Source organism: Achroia grisella, unplaced genomic scaffold (assembly GCF_030625045.1).
Source record: "Achroia grisella isolate CSIRO2021 unplaced genomic scaffold, CSIRO_AGI_Agris_v1 utg784, whole genome shotgun sequence".
Lineage (NCBI taxonomy): Eukaryota > Metazoa > Arthropoda > Insecta > Lepidoptera > Pyralidae > Achroia > Achroia grisella.
The window spans coordinates 1824510-1839957 of record NW_026713024.1 but is presented as its reverse complement, the minus strand read 5'-3'; the positions used below and the strand labels follow the sequence as shown (position 1 = coordinate 1839957).

At 35.2% G+C, this 15448-nt stretch overlaps 2 protein-coding genes across 2 annotated transcripts in view; one reads left to right on the top strand and one right to left on the bottom strand.

Annotated features, from left to right (window-relative positions):
* Positions 1 to 3751, bottom strand: part of LOC131851576 (N-acetylneuraminate 9-O-acetyltransferase) — a 29864-nt gene extending 26113 nt beyond the window's left edge. The window contains exons 1-3 of the mRNA XM_059202090.1: positions 3345 to 3751; positions 2723 to 2819; positions 1895 to 1998 (exon numbers count right to left, since the gene is read on the bottom strand). Coding sequence (XP_059058073.1) covers positions 1895 to 1998; positions 2723 to 2819; positions 3345 to 3477 — 334 coding nt within the window. The 5' untranslated portion in view covers positions 3478 to 3751. The remainder of the gene's footprint in view (positions 1 to 1894; positions 1999 to 2722; positions 2820 to 3344) is intronic.
* A 280-nt stretch (positions 3752 to 4031) lies between these two features.
* On the top strand, positions 4032 to 15048 carry LOC131851572 (ubiquitin-conjugating enzyme E2 W). Its single transcript, XM_059202086.1, has 6 exons — positions 4032 to 4118; positions 4350 to 4441; positions 5328 to 5430; positions 11693 to 11848; positions 13276 to 13351; positions 14623 to 15048. Exons 1-6 carry the CDS (start codon positions 4095 to 4097, stop codon positions 14634 to 14636), a joined length of 465 nt encoding a protein of 154 aa, XP_059058069.1. The 5' UTR covers positions 4032 to 4094; the 3' UTR covers positions 14637 to 15048.
* The last annotated feature ends 400 nt before the right edge of the window (positions 15049 to 15448 follow it).

Genomic DNA, 15448 nt, shown 5'->3' with positions numbered 1-15448 from the left:
TATTACGTAAGCAGATTTATCACAATTATTTACCCCTCATCCCCCGTTGTCAGCAAAAGTAAGCAAAGCTCTTACCCCTCCCCCCATGCTTACGTAAACATTTCTCAATTAATGTATTGTTTTTTTAACAAAGACAATGTGAGGGTTGCCATTCGTGTAAAAAAGTAAATTACGACCGATGACGTAATCATGATACAGACTCCCCCACCCCCATGTCATCCAAAATAAGCAAAGAAAAGACTCCCCGCCCCCCTATAGTGCTTACGTAATACTTGAACGGCCCCTGGGTACACCATTCCATTATCATCAATAAAAAAAAAACACTAACCCAGAATTCAAATACAAATTCAAATTCAAATTTGAATTTGAATGTACCATGTCAGGTTCACCTCCACGTGGTTTCCTGTGGAAACCATCATGAAATTTCATGGTGAATTTGTCACATTGGTTAGATCTGACCCCACGCAAATCTTATCATCCTCCACTGGCCCCACCAGCGTGAACCGTTAGCGCAGACGTGTGCTTTAGTCCATTAAATATCGAACACTTTGATGATGTGTATGAGATGATTTTCGAATGAGATAATTGCACAGAGATCGCGGCTGATGAATCCGTTTCTTTATTCGCAGAGAAATTGCGAAACTACATGTTCTCGATGTCGTATATTTTTTTTTTTTATTGGGTTGATTGGGCTATTGTCAGATGTGTAGCACCTGTAGCACTGCGACCTACATAGATCTATTGTGCTCGCCCCTTTCAGAGCTCGCTACCTAGACCCGTCAGGGACAAGAATTGAAGGATATTCTTAGGAGCGATCGTTTTTATCTCCTCGGGAAAGAGTGTAAACTTTCCAAAGGAGATATTTCGTTTATGCATGAGTGGGCTACAACCACATAGGATGTGAAGCGGCGTTTCCTCTTCAGTTTGGCAGAATCTGCAGATACTTGTCGTGCATAGGCCTAGCTTAGCCATATGCTTGTTCAATTTGCAGTGTCCTGTGAGGGCCCTAGTCATCATGCATATGTTGTTTTTACTCAATTGCAGTAATCTATTGGAGTATTTGGTCGAGAAGCCCGATATAAGGTCTTTTGAATGTATTAATCCTGGCATTTCTTGCCAGTGATTCAGTGCTTCTCGTTTGGTTATTAATTTGAGATGTCCCAGTTTTAGGCAACGAGGCACACCACAGAAGGGTTCGGGGCCCAGTTGGACGGTTTTTGCCCCTAACTTTGCCAGATGGTCGGCATTCTCATTGCCTTCTGATGTCGTATAACGAAAGGCGACTTCTTGTCACTGCTACACCCAGATTTGGTGGTTAATAATGGGATTAGATTCGCAGATGACATTGTCCTTTTAGAAGAAGATCCCAAGAAACTAGGACATATGATAAAAACCCTATCAGACAAAAGTAATAGCTGGAAAGACATCAACCTGACTCTGGGACCGTTCTGGAACAGGGTTGCGGAAGATAGAGTTCAATGGAGAGAACTGGAGGAAGCCTATACCAAAAAGCATATATCGAGTTGCGAGACATTTTGTAAACAACAAAATGGAACAAAAAACTTTGGGAAATTATTATAATAGGAATATGATATGCAGTAGTCATAGATGTGCAAGTTCATTTAGAAATTGATGTATTTATATTAACCACGTATATATTACAATAACGCAATCCAAATTTTACACCCAATAAAATCATAAATTAACAAATCCTTTACAACTCTGCTGAAGCGAGCGTATACCACAGGCGCAAACGCTGAAGCATACAGAGTAATAAAACTTCTCAAATAAAAAATAAAAATTAACCACGTACATACTATAGTTTGTATGAACTCAGAATTGATTAGACTTGAGGACAACATGAATATGGATGTTGATTATTATGATGACTCACCTATAAAGTATTCGTAGAGCTGCTCGAGTCTAGAGTCTCCTATGAAAGCGAAACTGTTGTACTTGTCCCAAAACGCTAGGTAACGCAGGCAGCGCCGTGCATCGCTGGAACAAATAAATCAATGTTTATTCTATACTAGCAGACCCGGCCATGTGTTGCTAAGGTTCTTGAATAAAACAATATCGCGCCTATAAATTGAGATGTAAGCTATCCTATCTTTCAAGTTGGATCATATTGCACACAATGTCAAATTTGCCATCAGTTTAGTAATTTAGGAATCCATCAGGCCACATATGTATAAGATAAACTACTAGCTGACCGATCTCCTAGTCTGCATCTAGTTTTAGAATAACATATACTAGCTGGCTGTATTTCTTCTACATCAAATCTGCAGATTTTGCCAAACTGAAGATGAAACGTCACTACACATCCTTTGTCGTTGTAGCCTACTAACGCATAAACATAATATCTCCTTTGAAAAGGTTACACTTCCATCCTGAGGAGATAAAAACCATCCAAGCAAACTCTAAAAAAAGGTGAGTACAATAGATCTATGTAGGTAGCAGTGCTACAAGCACATGACAATCCCCAATAGAAAAAAATACAGTTACATTGAATACTTGGAGTATCAAAATTCAGACTAGAATATAAATAAACTTATTTACACATGCGGTAGTGAAGGAGACACCTCCAGTTAGGGATAGTGCTGTTTAATAACACTCTAACAATGAGATATCTCAGATCTTAGTGGAGTCTTTTAAGACTTTATTTTTCTTATAACATAATTCAATCTCTTTCTTTATAATAATAATATAGATAGTATCGTACGTTTTAGAGTATTTGTGCAGCATACAGCCATAGGGCTGCCACTCATGGTCGCCCTTGTAGCGACCCGATGACAGCAACCAAGTACAGGAGTCTGGACCTACAACAATATGCAAGATGTCTTTTTTATAACTCAATGAATATACATGTGTAAGGGAAACAGAAAGAAAAAAGGTCGAATTTATATTTCACACTGACACTGTAGTGATGAAAACATTGAGATAACCTATGGATGATAATAACTTTGCTGCCCCATCATGTTGAATTCAAATATAACCACTATGGGACGCAGATATTTATATACATCAATGTAATACATGCAATTAATAATGGCCAGTAAGACAAATTGAATATATCTACTAAGCACTGCCTACTACATCCACCACGGTCCAGATGAGAGAGAGATTGCGGAAAATGGAGTCACTCAATAAAAACAATCTGACTGATACAAACAATCATACTCATGAATACAAATGTTGGAACCTGCGACCATCAGAAGTAAAGTGGTGTGCTAAACCACCGAGACCGCCAATAATTATAACAGATTATAATAAAAACAATTATATTATAACAAAAACTTCCGGGCTGTGATGATGATGATGATGATAATAAAAACAAGCCTTACCGTATCTAAGATGAAGTATTCCATGGTAGCCAATGAATCCAATCACAAGAACAAACGCCAATAATTTTGCGTTCTCTACGTTTAGCTGCTCTATAATCCACTCTGCTGATGACTTTTTACAATACGACACCATTATGGTATAGAAATAATCATTTATTAGTATAATTAACTAAAATTTGTTTAATTCCGGCTATACCATTGTACAGAATACAAATGCCGCTTTAGAAGAAATAAAATATATGCCTCTATTCCTGAAAGCACTCTTCTAAGAAGCTATAATATAAGCAATTACATTGACTCAAGAGATTAATACAAAGTATAAAGTTTTCACTGAGTATATAATTTGAAATTCTTGAAATTGAAATCCAAAATATTGTTTGTTACAGATTTTGGATGTTACGGAAGAAAACAATACATAACAAAGTGACATCAAAGCTGGCTGTCATTGACTGACACTGTATCTGTATCACAGAGTATGTATCTGTACAGAGAACAGCACGCCGTTATTGAAAAAAATTATACGGATTACAATAATTAAAATAGGTCTTGATAGAAATTTTCTTCACTTATAAAACATAACACAGACTTGAGTCGATTTATCTCCATGTAGTGTGGCAATAAAACTTATCGTGTAATCTCAGCTTTATGTCCACAATGGTAAATTGTTACTAGTTATAAAAAAGTAATTATGTCATACATATATCACTTTTTTACAATTAGTAACACTTAAAACGTCTAAATTCCATTACAATGGCGGCTATGTCCCCATCTCAGGTGAGTAAAAATAATTATAAATTCTTGTTTCAAGTGCTTTTCTACTTAATTACAAGTGAACGAAAATTTCAAATAGCTATAACAAATATGGAACTAATGTCAACATTCGCTTCGAAACAATATTATGTTTATAAAGTTAGGTGACAGTCTACAGATGGGTTTTTGTCAAATACTTGTGTTGTCAATAGATATTCAAGAATCTATTGTTGATGTTATTTAATTTCTTTTTAGCGGAGATTACAAAAAGAACTAATGTCTTTAATAAGAGAACCACCTCCAGGAGTAACGGTAGACGGAGACCAAGCCAGCCAAAATCTGACATTGTAAGTTACCGTGATAAAAATTATATATTTTCAATACATGTAATCCATATATATCTGGGATTAATTTGAATAATTTATCGAGTCGTAATAAAATTCTGAACATAATTAATAAGTTAAATATGTTTAATTTCTTAACAACACTATGTTTGTTGCACAACTAGGAAATTATTCTGTTCTACTTACAAAACAACTTCGAAAAACACATTATACATGTGGAAACACAAAATCCGTAGTTTTTGTAATGGAAATATATATCTAATGTACACTATCACATATATTTACTTTGTATTACATGTCCATTGGGTTTTGTAATTCCAAAAACAATAATAATAATATTTTACAGTACATGATCAAGTTTAGACATTTTCTGAATTTTAATTTTATAGCACTCTGGATTATTGTACCTACTTATCAAACAGAAAAAAGAATCGAAAAAATAATTAGTGGTTCTGGATTTTTCTTTCATCATAGCATAATCCAATTTGGTGAAACATCAGTGGAAATTATTAGTTTTTATTTAACAAAGGCACATTAGTGGTTTCAATTTATATATTCTTTACAATGGTCATTATAAAGAGTTATTTAATTAATTTAATTTGGATTAAGATTTAATTTAATTATAAAGAATAATAGTAGTAGTTGTGCATTTGTTAATTAAAAAGTATTTATCCTCCACTGGTACCATACTATTATCATACATTCAAATTCCAAGCCTTTATTAATTGCATATAATTGCACAATATAACACAATTTATACTTATAAGTTGAAATAGATACAATAAATGTTAGTTACATATATATTATTGTAATTCTGCACATCAGTCTCTGAGCCAACATCTCCTTTTATTGTACATATAAAATAATAAATGAAATTATTTTTGGACAGATGGACAGTTCATATGGAAGGTGTTCCTGGCACACTTTATGAAGGAGAACAATTTGTATTGCAGTTTAAATTCACAAATAAATACCCCTTCGATTCTCCTGAGGTGAGTAATACTCCTATTCTCAAATAATTATAAGATTTTTTTAACTTGTTTATATTACAAAAACAACTAAAAAAATATTCACTATTAGCCGTCACAACAATTTAATTTTATGATGCTGTGTACCCATGAGGTAAGACATCATAGGAAGACATTCTCTGGAGTTCCTCAGGTAATAATTGAGTGGTATCTCGGGTGTCACATTATGGAAAGTTGCTCATGTATAAAGGGGAGGGTTACCACTCACTATCCTATGTCAAATAAGCAGATGTATATCCCATTCCAATAAGATAAAAAAGTAGTTGATAAGTTTATCCCGAAATCAAACCAAAAGTTTTTTTTATTCTTGTAGACTATTTTTTTATGATATGTCAAATCTATCATTAGTTTGGAATGCTTTCATGCTAAGAAGAACTGACAACAAACTTATCTCTTATAAAGAATAAGAGATAAGTTTGTTGAAAATGAACTTGTACATGATTACAAAAATACAGATTCATTTTTAAATTAAATTAGGTTGAATATAGTGACCTGCATCTACAATAACACAATTGTTTTAAATAATATTCTTAAGTACTATATAACAAGTATAATAATATAAGATAGTATAAAAGAAAAATAATCTGAAATCAGCGAAGGTATGCAACTATTTTTTTTATTTTTCATCAACTGATTGATATCAGGTTTGATAGAAGATAATTGAAGTATCATATCAGATATGTGTACACTTTATTGCGGTATTTTGTTGTCGAGGCTGCATAGGTTGAGAATCCTGTTTCTCACAAATATGTTGTTGGCAACAGGAGAAGAATATTCAGAGTCGTTTTGGCAAGCATGGGATATTCATCAGGGATTCTGCATCAAAAATCGTTGAAGGGCGTCGTTTTGAACAGTGGCTCCACACTTTGTTTTTTTTTTTGGACTACTGTAATGTTGTTGGCCGCAGCTGGCCTTTACAGCTTCACCGGACGATAGTGGATGAGTGCAGATAGCACGCCAAACCCGCGGAAGGACTTATGGAGCGGCTGAAGGCCAACCCCAGCCTGACGGATACGACTTTTGTCTGAGGACACCTCTAGGGGTTCGAACCTCATCATCGTCTCCGCTCGTCATCGTCTCCGCCGGCGAGGACGGTGTCGTGTGTGTATGTGAAAGTGTGGTCGAGACGGTCTATACTTGTGTCTCGTGACATTTAAAGAGATTTATATATATTTGTTCTTTCAGGGTTTCGCATGTTGGGTAAAAAAGGGTTTTGAATCCATGATTTCGCATACGTTTTTACTTTTAAATTCTTGCGAAACTAGGATTCCGCGAATATTGGAATTGTTTTTACCAGAATATAAGCATCAATTATTCGATTAAATTATGGATAAGATGGATTTAGATAACTAAATAATCATAAGGCGTACTGATCTCTTTATGATTCAAATAAGATTATAGATACAACTAATGATAAACGCAATAGTTCAGAAAAATATTTGATTAGATACTGACTATTATGACTCCACGCCTCTGACGCGTTACGACTCTATACATGTACTTTACATGTGTTAAACATGTTATATACATGTATATTCCGTTAATGAAAAAGGGCGAGCAAAATAGATCTATGCAGGTCGTAGTGTTTTTTTTATTGGGTTGTTTGGGCTATTGTCAAGTTTTATTAAGGATGATAATGGAATGGTGCACCCGCCTGCGCTAACAGTTTACGCTGGCGGGGCACCAGTGGAGGATGACAAAATGAGCATGAGGTCAGGTCAGTTAGCCCATCGTGACAAATTCACAAGGAATTTATCACGATGGTTTCCAGGAGGAACCGCGTGGAGGTCTACCTGATTTGGTACATTGCTAGTGATGGGGTCATGAATCCACATTGCAAACAATCCCCATTTCCCCCCGCTATTGTCAAGTGCTTGGACTTGTAGCACTGCGACCTACATAGATCTATTGTGCTCGCCCTTTTTCCAGAGTTACCTACCTAAACCCGTCAGGGACAAGAATTGAAGGATATTTATAAGAGCGATGGTTTTTATATCCTCAAGATAGAGTGGAAACTTTCCAAAGGAGATACTACGTTTATGCATGAGTGGGCTACAACCACATAGGATATGTAATAGCGTTCTAGTGGTTTTTTTTTGTATATGATATTGAAATGGTGCACCCGCCTGCGCTAACGGTTTACGCTGGCAGGGCACCAGTGGAAGATGATAAGATGAGAATGAGGTCAGGTCAGTTAGCCCATCGTGATACATTCATCTGGAATTTATCACGATGGTTTCCAGGGGGAACCGCGTGGAGGTCAACCTGACATGGTACATTGCTAGCAATGGGGTTGAGAGTCCACATTACTAACAATCCCTTTCCCCCGGCGTTCTAGTGTTAGGTCTTAGTACATGATAATACCCCAAAACCCCAAAAAAAAAAGAAAATTAACCTGACCTGGGGGAAAATGGGATTATTAGTAATGTGGATTGATGATCTTATTGCTAGCAATGTACCATGTCAGGTTGACCTCCACGCGGTTCCCCTAGAAACCATCGTGAGAAATTCTTGGTGAATTTGTCAGAATGGGCTAACTGACCTAACGTCATGCTCATCTTATCCTCCACTGGTGCCCCGCCACCGTACACCGTAAGCGCAGGTGAGTGCACCATTCCATTATCATCAATTAAAAAAAAAGTGTATTTGTCTAGTAGTCGCGTTTATCAATAACATCCTTGTGGTTGAGTACTAAAAAACAGCAATTATCTTTCCTTAGCACAATTCGAGGTCACGACTTCGTCTTACATGCGTATAAAATAATCAGAGATTTCAATACACAAGGAAAAGATTATCTTGATATCTGTATGTATATCTGTCCATATTTACATTGAAATCTGTGTATATAATGGCCTCGGTGGTGTAGTGGATTAGCACACCGCTTTACATACGATGGTCGCGGGTTCCTTGCACGATACAAACATTTGTATTCATGAGTAGGATTGTTTTTATCGGTCTGGGTGTTTTCTATATATAATACTAGCTACTTGCTACTGCGTGTATTATATATACAAACCTTCCTCTAGAATCACTCTATCTAATAAAAAAAACCGCTTCAAAATCCGTTGCGTAGTTTTAAAAATTCAAGCATACAGGCGGGACGGAGAGACCGCGATAGCGACTTTATATCAGTTGTCTAGTACCCTTAATATAAGCTCTGCTTAGCGTGGGACATGATGGCGCTGTGTGAACTGTCCTGAGAAATAGAAATAGAAATAGAAATAATCTTTATTCAAATAAACTCATTACAAGCACTTTTGAATAGTCATATTTTGATTCTACCACTCATTCGGAATGCAGATTCATCACAAGAAGAATGAGCAAGAAACTTGTGTGTTGCTCTTTTTAATAGATGTTTTTTTTTTTTTATATAAATAATTACAGTGTAACAAGTAAGAGGCATGGGACAATCAACATAGAAATCGCTACGCACTCATTATTAGTGTAATCAGATAATATTGTTAGTGCTATGTATTTAAAATTTTTCTACAAAAACATTATTATCGTTAACGAATTCTTCAATTTTATAGTAAGTTTTTTTGCAAAGGAAGTGTTTTATTTGACATTTAAATCTTTTTTCTGGCAGATTTATAACAGACTCTGGTATTTTATTGTAAAACCTTACGCAATTGCCATAAAACGAATTACTAACTTTAGCCAAACGACATTTAGGTAAAATCAGTTTGTTATTGTTACGTAAGCTTTTATTAGTGCAATCACTAACTCTTTTGAAACTGTCTATATTCTTCCTGGCATACATGATATTTTCATAAATATATTGAGAAGCAACGGTTAGGATATTTGATTCCTTAAAGCACTCTCGCAAAAACTCCCTGGAACCCATGCTATAAATGGAGCGAATGGCCCTCTTTTGTAAAATAAATATTGTATTTATATCAGCTGCTTTGCCCCATAACAAAATACCATACGACATAATGCTATGGAAATAGCTAAAGTACACAAGTTTAGCCGTTGCCACGTCTGTTAATTGTTTAATTCTTCTTACCGCATAAGCGGCGGAACTAAGTCGACTCGCTAATTTAGTAATATGAGCGCCCCATTGCAACTTGGAATCTAATGTGATACCTAGAAATACAGTATCATCCACAAAATTAATAGGTTTATTGTCCAACGTGATTTTTGAATCTACCGGCCTTACATTGGGGAGAGTAAATTTGATACATTTAGTTTTATTTGCATTTAGTAACATATTATTAGCCGTAAACCATTTTAAAACATAAGAAAGAGCACCGTTTACTTCGTCCAAATCATCAATATGTCGATTGACTTTGAATACTAATGAAGTATCATCAGCAAACAGAACTATGTCAGCTATCTTTTCTACCATATAAGGAAGATCATTTATGTAAACTAAAAATAAGAAAGGACCTAAAATAGAGCCCTGAGGAACACCCATTTTAATACTAGTTCCCTCAGACTTTACACCATTTATTTCGACAACTTGCATTCTATTATTTAGATAGGATTTCATCATGCTTTGTGCTTCATATCTAATACCGTAATGTTCAAGTTTGAGCAAAAGTGTTTCATGTTCAACGCAATCAGATATTATTATTATATATATATGTAATAAGCAATATTGTTCGTGATCCATTTATGTATGACAAGCTGTTCCCGCGACTGCGTCCACGTGGAATTTAACTTTATTTTTCTAACATAAAAGAATTCTTCTAAAATAAAAGTAGCCTAAGTTACTCCTTATTACATCAGCTATCTGCCAAAAAAGTCCCGTCAAAATCGGTCCAGCCATTTCAGAGATTAGCCGGAACAAACACATAGTAAAAAATGCTATTTTGCTGTATGTACCGTATTTATGTTCATATGCATGTAGTAAAAAAACGGTTATTTCAATATTACAAACAGACACTCCATATTTAAATTTTTTTACTACACTACACTACACTACACTTTATATGTATAGACTAGCTTTTGCTCGCGGCTTCGCTCGCGTTATCCCTTTTAGGGGGTCTCTGCCCGATCGGTTTCAATTGACGAAGTTTCATACAAACTTTCATCCCCTATTTTATCCCCTTGGGGATAGAATTAACCAAAATCCTTTCTTAGCGGATGCCTACGTCATAACATCTACCTGCATGCCAAATTTCAGCCCGATCCGTCCAGTGGTTTGGGCTGTGCGTTGATAGATCGGTATATCAGTCACCTTTGAGTTATATATATTTAGATTAGAATAAAGTCACTTTATATAACATTTTTTATCTACTTTACAGGTGTAAGTTTTATACCAATGTTATTTTATATAAATTAATTAATAATGCTACGCCTTTTATTTCTCTAGCCTATTATAGCACCATCTAGCTTCTGTCTGTAAGAGTTTGCTAATGCGATGAGACCACTATTTGTACCTTATAACTATACATATAATTAGTAAAAATCACGGGATCTTACCACGTTTTATATTTATTTGCTGAGGTCCCGATATTTCGGTAGTGTTTCAACCACCATGATCACGGGTAAACTGGACACACAGTAAATATAAAACGTGGTAAGATCCCGTGATTTTTACTAATTATATGTATAAATAATGACCGCGTCAAGATTAAAAATTATAACTATAATTTATGATCTTTGTAATATACTGCTAGTGCAGTAAAGAATTAATAAATTAATATTACAATATTCACGACTCTAATCCTACATGGCGTAGTTAGAGGCACTCCAACTCTCGACGTGCTAATCAACGTGTAACTTCAAGTAATGTGGCAACAGTTCAGAGACTGATACTTCGTCTGTTAACGCTTCCACACCATAACTACTGAATCGATTTAAACTAAATTTGGTACACAGATAGTCTAAACCCTGAAAAAAGACAGACTACTTTTTAATGCGACAAACGGGTTGTAAGGGAGATGAAGGGTTGAATGGAAGTATCATCATTTTTAACATTTTTAGAAGCTTGAAACTTATTTTTTGGGCTGTTTATTAAATATAAATTAATATGAAATTCAAAGTTTGTAAGAATATACCCTTAGGGGGGTAAAATTAAATAGGAGATGAAAGTTTGTATTGTCATTTTTGAAGCTACAACGATGAAGCTTTTTTATTTAGCTGTTTATAATTAAGCTAAATATTTTAAAATGCATTGCAAGATTACTATGTATTCCACGCGGACGATGTAACGCGTACAGCTAGTAATTTTCATAAATTCATAAATCCCTTATTGATATGTATTTTTTTTTATTTGCAGGTGACGTTCGTAGGCAACAACATTCCCGTACATCCGCACGTGTACTCCAACGGTCACATTTGTCTGTCGATATTGACTGATGACTGGTCGCCGGCGCTGTCAGTGCAGTCCGTGTGCCTCTCTATAGTCTCCATGCTTAGTAGCTGTAAGGAGAAGGTGTGTACACGAATTATCTATGCTATTAACTTCACAACCTTCAAGGTCAAGTTGTTTTTTTTTATGGATGATCATGAAATGATGCACCTACTTGCGCTAACGGTTTACGCTGGCGGGGCACCAGTGGAGGATGATGAAATGAGCATGAGGTCAGGTCAGTTAGCCCATCGTGATAAATTCACCAAGAATTTACCACGATGGTTTCCAGAGAGAACCGCGTTGAGGTCAACCTGACATGGTATATTGCTAGCAATAAGATTAACTGTCCACATTACTAACAATTCTTTTCCCCTCTGGTCTAGTTGTTAAGCTCACCGTTTTAGTTAGTAGGAAGTTTGTATTACATTATTTAAATTATTAACCGGGTCTTAACACGATTACACACTAGCCGTGGTCACGAGCTGACTCAGCTCGTGACCACGGCTAGTGCAACCTAGTCGAAACGTCGAGAGAGGTAAATACCTTTATTTGCCATAAAATTATTCGTGTTAAGACCCGGTTAATAATTTAAATAATGTATATTAAACACGAAAGTTTAAAATTAACTAAGTTTGTATTAGTTAGAAGGAAGGAAAGTGGTGTGCTAAAACTCTAAAACACCAAGGCCTTCAAAGACATTTATAAACGAATCTTTCTACGATTTTCCTTTTTTTGTATTCGGAAACATCAGAGGTATGGGAGACTATTCTATCCTGAATATGATTATTTGTATCGGTCTAGGTTTATGTAGATTTTTTTTATGATAATGGAATGATGTACCGGCTACGCTAACAGTTTACACTGGCGGGGACGAATGGTTTGGATGATAATGAAATGATGCACCTGCCTACGATAAAGATTTACACTGGTAGAGGATGATAAAATGAGCATGAAATCAGAGCAGTTAGCCCATCTTTGCACATAGCAATTTACTAGGTTTCCAGGGGGAACCGCGTGGAGGTCAACCTGACATAGTACATTGCTAGCAATTGGTTTATTATTGCATTTCACTAACAAATCTTACCCACCAGTGTTAAGTAAATTATGGTTGTAATTTACAAAAATCTATCTAAGTATTTATATCAGTTGTCTAGTACCCATAACACAAGATCTGCTTAGCTTCGTACTAGCGTTATGTGAATTGTCCAAGAACAAGTAATATTTGAACGTTTCAAACGACTAATATGTTGCCTCAGTTGTTTAGTACACCGCTTAACTTCCGAAGATCGCGGGTTCGATTCCTCGCACGATACACACATTTCACTAAACAATGTATATGTATATCTACCAGTTGTCTAGTACCCAGATGCTATGCTAGATGCTAGATGACGCCGTGTGAATTGTCCAGGGTTACTATTATTATTATACGTTTTTTCCAGTACGGGATTAGTTTCAAATATACTGGTAAATAAGTCAACAAATTAAAATGTAAATTTCGACATTTTCAGAAGCGGCCACCGGACAACTCATTTTATGTTAAGACCTGTAACAAAAACCCTAAGAAAACAAAATGGTGGTATCACGGTAAGCGAAATTAGTGCTCACATATATCTTATTAATATTACAAGTACTCACAAACTTTGCAATAATATAGCTTACACATCAGAATAACACATAGCCTATAAATTTCAGCTAGTAACACATGTGAACCTTCCTTATGAATCTATAGCTGAAAAGTACATTAAAATCCATTCCGTAATATAAAAGATATAAGCGAACAAACAGCTGTAGCGACTTTGTATTATACTATACTAGCTACTCGCCCCGGCTTCGCACGGGTGTACATGTATTATACATATAAACCTTCCTCTTGAATCACTCGTATCTATTAAAAATACCGCATCAAAATGCGTTGCGTAGTTTTAAAGAATTAAGCATACATAGGGACGGACAGACAGCGACAGCAACTTTGTTTTATAATATGTAGTGATAAAGATATATCCATCTTTCTTCGTACAATATCATGTACTTCCTACCTTGTTTATTACCTATTATAGTTTATTTCTAAACATTAAAGAATTAAAGATTACAGTTTATTTAGTACATTGTGTGATTATAGTTTATTTAGTGTAGTATAGGCATCGTAAATTCTTTTTACTTATATCAAGTACATTTGGTTGATGCCCTAGTGGATCTGTATAGTCTCTATTGATCTATCTGATATTGATTGTAATAATTAAAAAATGTATTTAAACCAATACAGAATGGTTACAATAACAACTACATTCATTTATAAAAAACTGTATTGCAATTATTTGCGCCCATCTCCAAAGTAATGTATACAATTTAAATAAAAACAAATGAATATTACTACTTAAAAACAATATTTTCACATAGACAATCTATATAAAAATATAAATCAAAATAGCCCACGGTTTTTCCCGCGTTAATTTCAATAAAAAATATAGTCTACCGGCAGACCCACGGCCACATTGGCCACGCGTTGCTATGGTTCTTGAATAAGATAATATTGCGACTATAAATTGAGATGTGGCTATCCGATCTTTCAAGTTGGATCAAATTGCACAATGTGCAAATCAAACTTGCAATCGGTTCAGTAGTTTAGGAGTCCATCGCAGACAAACGTGACACGTTATTTGTATATATAAAGACTAGATATGCTATTCTGATTCATAAGCTATATTACTGTAAATTTTCATCTAAATCCGTTTAGTAGTTTTTGCGTGAAAGAGTAACAAACATCCATACTTACAAACTTTCGCATTTATAATATTATTAAGAATGATTAAGATTTATGTTTGTGAGGAGGCCTAAATAAGTAATTTTTTTTTCAGATGACTCCGTGTAACGTCACGTCGCGCCGCCTTATCGAGCTTGGACGATTAAATCTCAATATGTGATAAGTGTTATATCGGCGTGGTGTGTGTACATAGTGATTGAGTGCCGCGGACTGACGTTGGACTGACGACGTTGTTAAATCGCGAGTGCCCTGTGCTCTGTGTTCTCTGTTTTCTGTTCTTGTGCCCACGATTAAAAAACAGAGTGGAATCTTTTCAGATAGTGCTCATTCTGGAAGAGTGCTCTGTGCTCTGTGTTCTATTTGAGTGCACACGATTACAAATGTAGAGTAAAACCTTTTCGGACAACGCTCATTCTGGAAAGTCGTAAACTATGTACTCTGATATCACGGTCTGGCTATAGTGGATCATTAATATTTTTAAATTCACTTATTCTCTGTGGTCTGTTTAAAAGTACGTTAATACAGATAACAAAGTGAAATCTTTTCAGATAGCCCTCATTCTGGAATGTCGAAAACTATGAACTGTACTGTGCGGAATAATTGTAATACATGACATAAATTTGATAATTATACTAAAACAAATGCATACCACTCTCCAGTTTGAGCTAACACTGAAGTTTATAATCTGTAGTATACTAGTCTATGGTTTGGACTATGATCACTTGATTAAAAAGTGACATCTATCGAAATTATTACTGTACTTCCTTTTAAAACGTTTAAACCGCATGTTATTTAAATTTTGAAAATAGAACTGGATATGAGGATGTATTGTGTTTCTAAATATGTTTACAATTAGGGAAATAATCATGTCAAACGAATTTGTAATCTAACTATAAACAATAAAAGCCATTTTACATTGT

Coding starts and splice junctions, on each gene's coding strand:
- LOC131851572 (XM_059202086.1), top strand. CDS start 4,095: ATGGCGGCTATGTCCCCATCTCAG. Junction 5,431..11,692: donor ACCCCTTCGATTCTCCTGAG/GTGAGTAATACT, acceptor TTTTATTTGCAG/GTGACGTTCGTAGGCAACAA. Junction 11,849..13,275: donor TTAGTAGCTGTAAGGAGAAG/GTGTGTACACGA, acceptor CGACATTTTCAG/AAGCGGCCACCGGACAACTC.